Raw genomic sequence first — 15,203 nt, forward strand, 5'->3', positions numbered from 1 at the left:
TTCGGCAATAGCAACCAATTTTTTTGCACAGTTGAAAGAATTTTGGCTTTTTGCCCTCAGATGTATGGAGGAAATGTTACTTATCAATATAACATACAGAACACATTACAGGGAAATGTTACTTATCGATATAACATACAGAACACATTACAGGGAAATGTTACTTATCGATATAACATACAGGACACATTACAGGGAAATGTTACATACAGAACACATTACAGGGAAATGTTACTTATCGATATAACATACAGAACACATTACAGGGAAATGTAACATACAGGACACATTACAGGGAAATGTTACTTATCGATATAACATACAGAACACATTACAGGGAAATGTTACTTATCGATATAACATACAGGACACATTACAGGGAAATGTTACATACAGAACACATTACAGGGAAATGTTACTTATCGATATAACATACAGAACACATTACAGGGAAATGTTACTTATCGATATAACATACAGGACACATTACAGGGAAATGTTACATACAGAACACATTACAGGGAAATGTTACTTATCGATATAACATACAGAACACATTACAGGGAAATGTAACATACAGAACACATTACAGGGAAATTTTACTTATCGATATAACATACAGAACACATTACAGGGAAATGTTACTTATCGATATAACATACAGGACACATTACAGGGAAATGTTACATACAGAACACATTACAGGGAAATGTTACTTATCGATATAACATACAGAACACATTACAGGGAAATGTTACTTATCGATATAACATACAGGACACATTACAGGGAAATGTTACATACAGAACACATTACAGGGAAATGTTACTTATCGATATAACATACAGAACACATTACAGGGAAATGTAACATACAGGACACATTACAGGGAAATGTTACTTATCGATATAACATACAGAACACATTACAGGGAAATGTTACTTATCGATATAACATACAGGACACATTACAGGGAAATGTTACATACAGAACACATTACAGGGAAATGTTACTTATCGATATAACATACAGAACACATTACAGGGAAATGTTACTTATCGATATAACATACAGAACACATTACAGGGAAATGTAACATACAGAACACATTACAGGGAAATTTTACTTATCGATATAACATACAGAACACATTACAGGGAAATGTTACTTATCGATATAACATACAGGACACATTACAGGGAAATGTTACATACAGAACACATTACAGGGAAATGTTACTTATCGATATAACATACAGAACACATTACAGGGAAATGTTACTTATCGATATAACATACAGGACACATTACAGGGAAATGTTACATACAGAACACATTACAGGGAAATGTTACTTATCGATATAACATACAGAACACATTACAGGGAAATGTAACATACAGAACACATTACAGGGAAATGTTACTTATCGATATAACATACAGGACACATTACAGGGAAATGTTACATACAGAACACATTACAGGGAAATGTTACTTATCGATATAACATACAGAACACATTACAGGGAAATGTTACTTATCGATGTAACATACAGGACACATTACAGGCATCACACGCATATGTGAATTAAGTGATAGTGCAGCTTTTGTGATTGGACAGTGAGCATTCTGGGCGTTATTCTTGACCCTGTTTCACCGTGTTTCTGGGGCTAACCCCGTAAAGTCGACGTTAACCCTGCTCCGGAGCAGGACCAGCTAGCCCTGGGCTAAGGTTAGTGCTAGCCCACTAGAATGTGTAAGTGTGAATACTATGTTAGCCCCGGGATACAATCTCTTATCCCAGGGCTGAGGTGCAGTGTGGACACACCTAGAGAAAGTTCACACAGGCAGCCTCATTCAGATATGTTTTTTCACTAATTGGTCTTTTGACCAATCACATCAGATCTTTTTGAGAGCTGATCTGATTGGTCAAAAGAGCAATTAGTGAGAAAAATGTATCTGAATTGGGTTGCCTTTGTGAATGAAGCCTTAGTGATCCCAGGCCAATACCTCTCTGTGTCATTAAGCTAATGTACTATATTAGGGTAGACTATGAGAAGTGTTACCTTCTGCCCTCTGAGAGAGAGACATGGAGGGACGGAAGTGAAGGAGTGATTGAACGAGTGAAATGGCTGGTCGGAAACTCAGCCTGCTGTGGTGGAGCTCTGTGTGTTAACTAAAGTTGTTGTCTAGTATGACTTAGTGGAGGGACTCTCTAGTATGACTTAGTGGAGGGGCTCTCTAGTATGACTTAGTGGAGGGACTCTCTAGTATGACTTAGTGGAGGGACTCTCTAGTATGACTTAGTGGAGGGACTCTCTAGTATGACTTAGTGGAGGGACTCTCTGGTATGACTTAGTGGAGGGACTCTCTGGTATGACTTAGTGGAGGGACTCTCTGGTATGACTTAGTGGAGGGACTCTCTGGTATGACTTAGTGGAGGGACTCTCTGGTATGACTTAGTGGAGGGGCTCTCTAGTATGACTTAGTGGAGGGACTCTCTAGTATGACTTAGTGGAGGGACTCTCTAGTATGACTTAGCGGAGGGACTCTCTAGTATGACTTAGCGGAGGGACTCTCTAGTATGACTTAGTGGAGGGACTCTCTAGTATGACTTAGTGGAGGGACTCTCTAGTATGACTTAGTGGAGGGACTCTCTAGTATGACTTAGTGGAGGGACTCTCTAGTATGACTTAGTGGAGGGACTCTCTAGTATGACTTAGCGGAGGGACTCTCTAGTATGACTTAGCGGAGGGACTCTCTAGTATGACTTAGCGGAGGGACTCTCTAGTATGACTTAGCGGAGGGACTCTCTAGTATGACTTAGTGGAGGGACTCTCTAGTATGACTTAGTGGAGGGACTCTCTAGTATGACTTAGTGGAGGGACTCTCTAGTATGACTTAGTGGAGGGACTCTCTAGTATGACTTAGTGGAGGGACTCTCTAGTATGACTTAGTGGAGGGACTCTCTAGTATGACTTAGCGGAGGGACTCTCTAGTATGACTTAGCGGAGGGACTCTCTAGTATGACTTAGTGGAGGGACTCTCTAGTATGACTTAGTGGAGGGACTCTAGTATGACTTAGTGGAGGGACTCTCTAGTATGACTTAGTGGAGGGACTCTCTAGTATGACTTAGCGGAGGGACTCTCTAGTATGACTTAGTGGAGGGACTCTCTAGTATGACTTAGTGGAGGGACTCTCTAGTATGACTTAGTGGAGGGGCTCTCTAGTATGACTTAGTGGAGGGGCTCTCTAGTATGACTTAGTGGAGGGGCTCTCTAGTATGACTTAGTGGAGGGGCTCTCTAGTATGACTTAGTGGAGGGACTCTCTAGTATGACTTAGTGGAGGGACTCTCTAGTATGACTTAGTGGAGGGGCTCTCCTGCCTGAGAGGAGGGGAGGGGAGGAGGGACAGAATGTGGTGATGGGGCTGGGAGGAGGGACAGAATGTGGTGATGGGGCTGGGAGGAGGGACAGAATGTGGTGATGGGGCTGGGAGGAGGGACAGAATGTGGTGATGGGGCTGGGAGGAGGGACAGAATGTGGTGATGGGGCTGGGTGGAGGGACAGAATGTGGTGATGGGGCTGAGAGGAGGGACAGAATGTGGTGATGGGGCTGGGTGGAGGGACAGAATGTGGTGATGGGGCTGGGAGGAGGGACAGAATGTGGTGATGGGGCTGGGTGGAGGGACAGAATGTGGTGATGGGGCTGGGTGGAGGGACAGAATGTGGTGATGGGGCTGAGAGGAGGGACAGAATGTGGTGATGGGGCTGGGAGGAGGGACAGAATGTGGTGATGGGGCTGAGAGGAGGGAGGGTGACGAGTGAGACAACGGTGAGAAATGATCCACCTCTGCCTTTCCCTCTCTCACCTCCTCTCTCTCTCTCTCTCTCTCGCTCTCTCTCTCTCTCTCTCTCTCGCTCTCTCGCTCTCTCTCTCGCTCTCTCGCTCTCTCTCCCCCCTCCACTCTCTCCCTCTCTCTCCCCCCCTCCTCTCTCTCGCTCTCCCCTCCTCTCTCCCCCCTCTCTCTCTCGCTCTCCCCTCCCCTCTCTCCCCCCTCTCTCTCTCCCCCCTCTCTCTCTCCCCCCTCTCTCTCTCCCCCCTCTCTCTCTCGCTCTCCCCTCCCCTCTCCCCCCCTCCACTCTCTCTAAGTGAATGATTCAGCAGACGGATATTTAGAGTCCTCTAAACCTGCTCTCTCCCTCCCATGCCAACCACTCGTCTCTCATCACTGTCCCTTAGTGTCTGTCTGTCTGTCTGTCTGTCTGTCTGTCTGTCTGTCTGTCTGTCTGTCTGTCTGTCTGTCTACCGCTGGAAGCAGACAGAGCAGCGGTTCCTTATCTCGTACCCGCCACACACACACACACACACACACACACACACACACACACACACACACACACACACACACACACACACACACACACACACTCCGGCTTGTGGCTCAGCGTACTGCTTGGCGGTGACATGCTGGCTGTGTTGTGCGACGCAGGGGGACAAGTTAGCATCTCCTGAGCTCTGCTCCTCGACAGACCCCTTTCAGGTCCCCACAGACAGACCCACGATCAGGAGGTGTGTGTGTGTGTGTGTGTGTGTGTGTGTGTTAGCGCGAGCCGTACCATAGGGGGACATGTTGGCCTCAGTGTGGTACGCCAAAAAGATAGGCTGGCGCCTAATCAAGACCATGAGGAGAACCAAGGGACTGCAGCAGACCTTACTGGTAGGTAGCGGGGGATGTATATACTGTAATGTATTGTTGGTAGGTGTCATAGGGTCTGTCATTGACTGACACTGTAAGCTGATGGACTCCACTGCCTTCTTACTCTATGCAGTGAACATTTCCAGACTTCTGTCTGTGTTTTCAACCACTGTGGAGGAGCTAACTAACAACTGTGAAGTTGGTTTTTAGGTTGTTTGTAGGATTTGTTTACTGTTTATATATGAAGCTAGGTTTGTTGATTGTTTAGTATGGAGTTGATTTGGAGACATTGATCAGGTTTGTTGATTGTTTAGTATGGAGTTGATTTGGAGACATTGATCAGGTTTGTTGATTGTTTAGTATGGAGTTGATTTGGAGACATTGATCAGGTTTGTTGATTGTTTTGTATGGAGTTGATTTGGAGACATTGATCAGGTTTGTTGATTGTTTAGTATGGAGTTGATTTGGAGACATTGATCAGGGTTGTTGATTGTTTAGTATGGAGTTGATTTGGAGACATTGATCAGGTTTGTTGATTGTTTTGTATGGAGTTGATTTGGAGACATTGATCAGGTTTGTTGATTGTTTTGTATGGAGTTGATTTGGAGACATTGATCAGGTTTGTTGATTGTTTAGTATGGAGTTGATTTGGAGACATTGATCAGGTTTGTTGATTGTTTAGTATGGAGTTGATTTGGAGACATTGATCAGGTTTGTTGATTGTTTAGGATGGAGTTGATTTAGACACATTGATCAGGTTTGTTGATTGTTTTGTATGGAGTTGATTTAGACACATTGATCAGGTTTGTTGATTGTTTTGTATGGAGTTGATTTGGAGACATTGATCAGGTTTGTTGATTGTTTAGTATGGAGTTGATTTGGAGACATTGATCAGGTTTGTTGATTGTTTTGTATGGAGTTGATTTGGAGACATTGATCAGGTTTGTTGATTGTTTAGTATGGAGTTGATTTAGACACATTGATCAGGTTTGTTGATTGTTTTGTATGGAGTTGATTTGGAGACGTTGATCAGGTTTGTTGATTGTTTAGTATGGAGTTGATTTGGAGACATTGATCAGGGTTGTTGATTGTTTAGTATGGAGTTGATTTGGAGACATTGATCAGGTTTGTTGATTGTTTAGTATGGAGTTGATTTGGAGACATTGATCAGGGTTGTTGATTGTTTAGTATGGAGTTGATTTGGAGACATTGATCAGGGTTGTTGATTGTTTAGTATGGAGTTGATTTGGAGACGTTGATCAGGGTTGTTGATTGTTTATGTGGTGCTGTTTTGAGAGAGCCTGTTTCCTGGTGTTGTAGTCTTATAGGAATGATAATGCCCTTTTCTAAATGTAAAGCAGATTTGTTTTGGCGTCATGACGATGCATTGCTTTAGCTCCCTTTCCTGCTCTCACCTCCGACAACAGGAACTCTCTGCTGTTCTAACAGCACACACCTACATTACATCCCAGGAGTAGCACGACACTCTGACTTTACACACACATCCCACTCCTTCCACAGTAACACACTGCTCCCACAGCACAGATCTCAGCCTACTCTTTACCGTGGGTGTGATGCCGCTGGACAGACAGACAGACAGAGCTGTGCTGCAATGCTACGTGAGCTGAGCTGCAGTAAGTTAGTAAGCAAATAGCCCTCTGAGTGACTTTTAGAGTAGAACTAGAGACAAATGAACCCTTTTCAGTGTCCCTGTCTGTCCGCCCGCTACGCTGTGTGTCTCTGAGAGATGCATGTTGATGGTAATTAACCAGTAGGAGCAGCAGGAAGAGAGGCTTGAATGGAGCTGGATTATGTTCCTGTGCTTCGGTGGTTGTGCCAACGATGATGTCATGTTTCAAATGGTGATTGATTAGACGTGAGGCAGATGTTATTGAGCCACGTCACTTCATCTGTTACGTTTTACCTGCTCAATTTATGTGTCTGCATTGAGTGATGGTTATTTTAGCCAAAATGTAGGTTCAGTTTATTGGAGTCGGTTTGTCCTGTCCGAGTAATACATGCTATACAGTATATTATTATCCAGTATATGTACTGTATGAAGGCTTTACAGTATATTATTATCCAGTATATGTACTGTATTAAGGCTTTACAGTATATTATTATCCAGTATATTTACTGTATTAAGGCTTTACAGTATATTACTATCCAGTATATTTACTGTATTAAGGCTTTACAGTATATTATTATCCAGTATATGGACTATATTAATGCTTTACACTACAGTATATTATTATCCAGTATATTTACTGTATTAAGGCTTTACAGTATATTATTATCCAGTATATTTACTGTATTAGGGCTTTACATTACAGTATATTATTATCCAGTATATTTACTGTATTAAGGCTTTACAGTATATTACTATCCAGTATATTTACTGTATTAGGGCTTTACATTACAGTATATTATTATCCAGTATATTTACTGTATTAAGGCTTTACAGTATATTACTATCCAGTATATTTACTGTATTAAGGCTTTACAGTATATTATTATCCAGTATATGTACTGTATTAAGGCTTTACAGTATATTACTATCCAGTATATTTACTGTATTAGGGCTTTACATTACAGTATATTATTATCCAGTATATTTACTGTATTAGGGCTTTACATAACAGTATATTATTATCCAGTATATGTACTGTATTAAGGCTTTACAGTATATTATTATCCAGTATATTTACTGTATTAAGGCTTTACAGTATATTATTATCCAGTATATTTACTGTATTAAGGCTTTACAGTATATTATTATCCAGTATATTTACTGTATTAAGGCTTTACAGTATATTACTATCCAGTATATTTACTGTATTAGGGCTTTACAGTATATTATTATCCAGTATATGGACTGAAGTAACCTCTCTAGGGTATGTGGGACGGTAGCGTCTCACCTCATCAACAGCCAGTGAAACTGCAGGGCGCCAAATTCAAAACAACAGAAATCCCATAATTAAAATTTCTCAAACATACATGTATTTTACACCATTTTAAAGATACACTTGTTGTAAATCCAGCCACAGTGTCCGATTTCACAAAGGCTTTATGACGAAAGCAAAGCAAACGATTATGTTAGGTCAGAGCTAAGTCACAGAAAAACACAGCCATTTTTCCAGCCAAGAGAGGAGTCACAAAAAGCAGAAATATAGATAAAATTAATCACTAACCTTTGATCTTCATCAGATGACACTCATAGGACTTCATGTTACACAATACATGTATGTAAGTCATATTACAGTCCGTAGAAACATGTCAAACTAAGTATAGAATCAATCTTTAGGATGTTTTTAACATAAATCTTCAATAATGTTCCAACCGGAGAATTCCTTTGTCTTCAGAAATGCGATGGAACAGAGCTCGCTCTCACGTGAACGCGCATGGTCAGCACATGTTCAGCTCATGGCAGATCTTACTCAATCCCCTCGCATTTGGGCCCCACTTCACAGTAGAAGCATCAAATAAGGTTCTAAAGACTGTTGGCATCTAGTGGAAGCCTTAGGAAGTGGAACATAACCACATTTCCACTGTATCTTGGATAAGCAAAGAGTTGAAAAACTAAAAACCTCAGATTTCCCACTTCCTGGTTTGATTTTTTCTCAGGTTTTCGCCTGCCATATGAGTTCTGTTTTACTCACAGACATCATTCAAACAGTTTTAGAAACTTCAGAGTTTACTAATAATATGCATATCCTAGCAGAATCTACTAATAATATGCATATCCTAGCATCTGGGCCTGAGTAGCAGGCAGTTTACTCTTGGCACACTTTTCATCCGGACGTGAAAATACTGCCCCCTACCCCAAAGAAGTTAAGGCTTTACATTACAGTATATTATTATCCAGTATATGTACTGTATTAAGGCTTTATACTACAGTATATTTTTATCCAGTATATGCAATCTCACAAAGTAGTTTTATGAATCGAAATGTATTTGCTTAATTAAAATGAGAGCTTTGTCTTGAAGCAAAACTCTACTGAACAAAAATACAACTGTGCTGTTCCACTGTTACAGAGGTGGTATCAGCTGTAACTGTGTTGTTCCACTGTTACAGAGGTGGTATCAGCTGTAACTGTGTTGTTCCACTGTTACAGAGGTGGTATCAGCTGTAACTGTGTTGTTCCAGTGTTAGACAGAGGTGGTATCAGCTGTAACTGTGTTGTTCCACTGTTAGACAGAGGTGGTATCAGCTGTAACTGTGTTGTTCCACTGTTACAGAGGTGGTATCAGCTGTAACTGTGTTGTTCCACTGTTACAGACAGAGGTGGTATCAGCTGCAACTGTGTTGTTCCACTGTTACAGAGGTGGTATCAGCTGTAACTGTGTTGTTCCACTGTTACAGAGGTGGTATCAGCTGTAACTGTGTTGTTCCAGTGTTACAGAGGTGGTATCAGCTGTAACTGTGCTGTTCCACTGTTACAGACACTTTCATTGGTAAGATCTTCAGATTACTTGAAGTAACAATATTATAAAAGAATGGAGATACTCCCTCAGTGAAAGTGAGTGTGTATCAGTGTGTATCAGTGTGTATCAGTGTGTATCAGTGTGTATAAGCATGTTGTTATCAGGGTCAGAGAATGACAGCCTTTCTGGTCTGGGTCCGGCTCTTAATGTGCTCTGCTATTTTATCACATGTTACTTTCACTGCATTAAAGCTCTTCAGCTTCTCCCGTAAGGGTTTCAGTGCCGTCTTGAGTGCAGATTCATCTATGGGACAGAACTTGTGGTTTGTGTGTTTTCTGGAAGTCTGACACACGAAACAGACATGCTTTTTATCCTCCAGACAGAAGAGCTTGAGATTCTCTCCATGCAGAGCAGCTCAGACGCTTTCTGACTTCTTCTCTCCATGCAGAGCAGCTCAGACGCTTTCTGACTTCTTCTCTCCTGTAGGAAGGCCTCACACATGTTCTTTAAAACCAGCTTACACGGAGGCTCGTGTCTTGATGATCTTCTCCTGCAAACTGGACATTCCCAAGTTTATTTCCCCTTCCAATAGTCGTGCAGACAGGCTTTACAGAAGCGGTGGCTACACGACAGGCTACACGACAGGAGGACAGGGTTCTTGAAGATGTAACAGCACACAGGACAGGAGAGGAGCGTCTCCTCTGGGAAAAACTATCTGGAAGCCATGTTCCCTAGGTCACTCTCTTATTTGGCTACCGAGGTTAAATAAGATCACACTGTACCATAGTCTCCCAACTTTCCAAAGATGCATCACCTGCACTGCCACAATGTTGTACTGCACTTCCACCTGAACAGGTGACTGTCATACTTCCTGCATTCCTGACAGGTAGAGGGGTGGAGCTTTAGGAAACTATGACTCAGAAATCTCTTCTGTGATTTCAGTGAGAGTGATAAAATGTCAGGGTTCAAGATACAGACAGCAACAGAGGGAGGCGACAGTATAGCCTAGGCATTCATGCTAAACGTGTACTTAGTAGGAGACGAGGACAGAATGATAAAGCAACCTAAACAAGTATTTGAAGTGCGTTAGTGTGAGCAGTTTTAGTGCTGAAAGTGCTTAGTAAACTATAACTGCAGCCCATATTTTAAGGTAGACACAAGTAAGCCTGCCTGTCATGGCCTTTTTCTCATATTAACCACATACCCAAGTGTTGTTAAATTGCTGAATGGGATATGGTGGTGGTGGTAGTGGTCAATGTGAACCTTATTTGGAATCTCTATTAGATTGTGAGATACTGAGTTCCTAACACAGATTAGGATGGAATCTCATTAACCCAATGCTATCCGTGTGTGTGTGTGTGTGTGTGTGTGTGTGTGTGTGTGTGTGTGTGTGTGTGTGTGTGTGTGTGTGTGTGTGTGTGTGTGTGTGTGTGTGTGTGTGTGTGTGTGTGTGTGTGTGCGTGGACAGAAACAAGTAGAATGAGAGAGAAACAAGATAACCACATGCTTAATGACTAGCCCAGCCCTACACTCATTACACCCTCCCCTTAATGACTAGCCCAGCCCTACACTCATTACACCCTCCCCTTAATGACTAGCCCAGCCCTACACTCATTACACCCTCCCCTTAATGACTAGCCCAGCCCTACACTCATTACAACCTCCCCTTAATGACTAGCCCAGCCCTAAACTCATTACACCCTCCCCTTAATGACTAGCCCAGCCCTAAACTCATTACACCCTCCCCTTAATGACTAGCCCAGCCCTAAACTCATTACATCCTCCCCTTAATGACTAGCCCAGCCCTACACTCATTACATCCTCCCCTTAATGACTAGCCCAGCCCTACACTCATTACATCCTCCCCTTAATGACTAGCCCAGCCCTAAACTCATTACACCCTCCCCTTAATGACTAGCCCAGCCCTAAACTCATTACACCCTCCCCTTAATGACTAGCCCAGCCCTAAACTCAGGTCATCCTCCCCTTAATGACTAGCCCAGCCCTACACTCATTACAACCCCTCCCCTTAATGACTAGCCCAGCCCTAAACTCATTACATCATCCCCTTAATGACTAGCCCAGCCCTAAACTCATTACACCCTCCCCTTAATGACTAGCCCAGCCCCTAAACTCATTACATCCTCTCCTTAATGACTAGCCCAGCCCTACACTCATTATACCCTCCCCATAATGACTAGCCCAGCCCTAAACTCATTACACCCTGCCCTTAATGACTAGCCCAGCCCTAAACTCATTACATCCTCCCCTTAATGACTAGCCCAGCCCTAAACTCATTATACCCTCCCCTTAATGACTAGCCCAGCCCTAAACTCATTACACCCTCCCCTTAATGACTAGCCCAGCCCTAAACTCATTACATCCTCCCCTTAATGACTAGCCCAGCCCTACACTCATTACACCCTCCCCTTAATGACTAGCCCAGCCCTACACTCATTACAACCTCACCTTAATGACTAGCCCAGCCCTACACTCATTACACCCTCCCCTTAATGACTAGCCCAGCCCTAAACTCATTACACCCTCCCCTTAATGACTAGCCCAGCCCTAAACTCATTACACCCTCCCCTTAATGACTAGCCCAGCCCTAAACTCATTACACCCTCCCCTTAATGACTAGCCCAGCCCTAAACTCAGGTCATCCTCCCCTTAATGACTAGCCCAGCCCTACACTCATTACACCCTCCCCTTAATGACTAGCCCAGCCCTAAACTCATTACATCATCCCCTTAATGACTAGCCCAGCCCTAAACTCATTACACCCTCCCCTTAATGACTAGCCCAGCCCCTAAACTCATTACATCCTCTCCTTAATGACTAGCCCAGCCCTACACTCATTATACCCTCCCCATAATGACTAGCCCAGCCCTAAACTCATTACACCCTCCCCTTAATGACTAGCCCAGCCCTAAACTCATTACATCCTCCCCTTAATGACTAGCCCAGCCCTAAACTCAGGCCATCCTCCCCTTAATGACTAGCCCAGCCCTAAACTCATTACATCCTCCCCTTAATGACTAGCCCAGCCCTACACTCATTACATCCTCCCCTTAATGACTAGCCCAGCCCTAAACTCAGGCCATCCTCCCCTTAATGACTAGCCCAGCCCTAAACTCATTACATCCTCCCCTTAATGACTAGCCCAGCCCTACACTCATTACATCCTCCCCTTAATGACTAGCCCAGCCCTACACTCATTACATCCTCCCCTTAATGACTAGCCCAGCCCTAAACTCATTACATCCTCCCCTTAATGACTAGCCCAGCCCTAAACTCAGGCCATCCTCCCCTGCTGTCGCTGGACTCTTGAACTGTGATAACAGCCATTAGGGTGTGTCAAAAGGACTCTTCAGTGGCCGGGTAAAGTGGCCCATTAAGAACCCATTAGTCTGTAGACTTTAGAGAAGACTGTTCACCAGGCAGGCTGCAGTGGTGGTGCTGGGTTACATGCAACAGGAGAGTGGAAGGGTCAAGGGTCATCCTACAGGTGCACTGTACCGGACTGGAGTACAGATGTCTCTTGTTGGGATTGCCTAAGAGTCTGTCCAAAATGTATCCTAAAGCTACGGCTTACAGTGAAAACATGTTAATTTATTCATGATGATTCCGTCTTGGTTGCGCAGATACAATGTAGTTATTGGTACTGTAGTTTGTTAATTTGAGTAAGGAGGGTACGGTAGTTTGTTAATTTGAGTAGGAAGGGTACTGTAGTTTGTTAATTTGAGTTGGGAGGGTACTGTAGTTTGTTAATTTGAGTAGGGAGGGTACTGTAGTTTGTTAATTTGAGTAGGGAGGGTACTGTAGTTTGTTAATTTGAGTAGGGAGGGTACTGTAGTTTTTTAATTTGAGAAGGAGGGTACTGTAGTTTGTTAATTTGAGTAAGGAGGGTACTGTAGTTTGTTAATTTGAGTAGGAGGGTACTGTAGTTTGTTAATTTGAGTAGGGAGGGTACTGTAGTTTGTTAATTTGAGTAGGGAGGGTACTGTAGTTTGTTAATTTGAGTAGGGAAGGTACTGTAGTTTGTTAATTTGAGTAGGAGGGTACTGTAGTTTGTTAATTTGAGTAAGGAGGGTACTGTAGTTTGTTAATTTGAGTAAGGAGGGTACTGTAGTTTGTTAATTTGAGTAGGGAGGGTACTGTAGTTTGTGAATTTGAGTAAGGAAGGTACTGTAGTTTGTGAATTTGAGTAGGAGGGTACTGTAGTTTGTGAATTTGAGTAAGGAAGGTACTGTAGTTTGTGAATTTGAGTAGGAGGGTACTGTAGTTTGTTAATTTGAGTAGGGAGGGTACTGTAGTTTGTTAATTTGAGTAAGGAGGGTACTGTAGTTTGTTAATTTGAGTAAGGAGGGTACTGTAGTTTGTTAATTTGAGTAGGAAGGGTACTGTAGTTTGTTAATTTGAGTAGGGAGGGTACTGTAGTTTGTTAATTTGAGTAGGGAGGGTACTGTAGTTTGTTAATTTGAGTAGGGAGGGTACTGTAGTTTTTTAATTTGAGTAGGGAGGGTACTGTAGTTTGTTAATTTGAGTAGGAGGGTACTGTAGTTTGTTAATTTGAGTAGGGAGGGTACTGTAGTTTGTTAATTGGAGTAGGAGGGTACTGTAGTTTGTTAATTTGAGTAAGGAGGGTACTGTAGTTTGTTAATTTGAGTAGGAGGGTACTGTAGTTTGTGAATTTGAGTAAGGAAGGTACTGTAGTTTGTTAATTTGAGTAGAAGGGTACTGTAGTTTGTTAATTTGAGTAGGGAGGGTACTGTAGTTTGTTAATTTGAGTAAGGAGGGTACTGTAGTTTGTTAATTTGAGTAGGAGGGTACTGTAGTTTGTTAATTTGAGTTGGGAGGGTACTGTAGTTTGTTAATTTGAGTAGGAGGGTACTGTAGTTTGTTAATTTGAGTAAGGAGGGTACTGTAGTTTGTTAATTTGAGTAGGAAGGTACTGTAGTTTGTTAATTTGAGTAGGGAAGGTACTGTAGTTTGTTAATTTGAGTAGGGAGGGTACTGTAGTTTGTTAATTTGAGTAGGGAGGGTACTGTAGTTTGTTAATTTGAGTGGGAGGGTACTGTAGTTTGTTAATTTGAGTAAGGAGGGTACTGTAGTTTGTTAATTTGAGTAAGGAGGGTACTGTAGTTTGTTAATTTGAGTAAGGAGGGTACTGTAGTTTGTTAATTTGAGTAGGAGGGTACTGTAGTTTGTTAATTTGAGTAGGGAGGGTACTGTAGTTTGTTAATTTGAGTAGGGAGGGTACTGTAGTTTGTTAATTTGAGTAGGGAGGGTACTGTAGTTTGTTAATTTGAGTAGGGAGGGTACTGTAGTTTGTTAATTTGAGTAGGAGGGTACTGTAGTTTGTTAATTTGAGTAAGGAGGGTACTGTAGTTTGTTAATTTGAGTAGGAAGGGTACTGTAGTTTGTTAATTTGAGTAAGGAGGGTACTGTAGTTTGTTAATTTGAGTAAGGAGGGTACTGTAGTTTGTTAATTTGAGTAGGAGGGTACTGTAGTTTGTTAATTTGAGTAGGGAGGGTACTGTAGTTTGTTAATTTGAGTAGGGAGGGTACTGTAGTTTGTTAATTTGAGTAGGAGGGTACTGTAGTTTGTTAATTTGAGTAAGGAGGGTACTGTAGTTTGTTAATTTGAGTAGGAGGGTACTGTAGTTTGTTAATTTGAGTAGGAAGGTACTGTAGTTTGTTGAACTTTGCATATAAAGTGCATTTGGAAGGTATTCCCCTTGACTTTTTCATTTTGTTACGTTACAGACTTATTCTAAAATGTATTACAATGTTTTTCCCCCTCATCAATCTACACACAATACCCCATAATGACGAGGCAAAAACAGGTTTTTATAATGTTTTACAAAGTGATATTTCAGTTTTTATCAAATTTACATAAGTATTCAGACCCTTTACTCAGTACTTTGTTGAAGCACTTTTGGCAGCGATTACAGCCTCGAGTCTTCTTGGGTATGACTCTACAAACTTGGCGCACCTGTATTTGGGGAGTTTCTCCCATTCTTCTCTGCAGATCCTCTCAAGCTCTGTCAGGTTGGATGGGGAGTGTCGTTGCA

General features: G+C 42.2%; 1 protein-coding gene across 12 annotated transcripts in view; it reads left to right on the forward strand.

The window, feature by feature from the left end:
* LOC129869391 (disks large homolog 1-like) overlaps positions 1 to 15,203 on the forward strand; it is a 282,157-nt gene that overhangs the window by 110,173 nt on the left and 156,781 nt on the right. Inside the window, exon 1 of one of the 12 annotated variants that reach the window (XM_055943771.1) lies at positions 4,618 to 4,722. The exons of the other annotated variants lie outside the window; for them this stretch is intronic. Within the exon in view, the coding sequence (XP_055799746.1) occupies positions 4,633 to 4,722 (90 nt within the window). The 5' untranslated portion in view covers positions 4,618 to 4,632. Of the gene's footprint in view, positions 1 to 4,617; positions 4,723 to 15,203 lie in introns of those variants that run through there. 12 annotated transcript variants of the gene reach the window in all.

Source organism: Salvelinus fontinalis, chromosome 14 (genome assembly GCF_029448725.1).
Source record: "Salvelinus fontinalis isolate EN_2023a chromosome 14, ASM2944872v1, whole genome shotgun sequence".
Lineage (NCBI taxonomy): Eukaryota > Metazoa > Chordata > Actinopteri > Salmoniformes > Salmonidae > Salvelinus > Salvelinus fontinalis.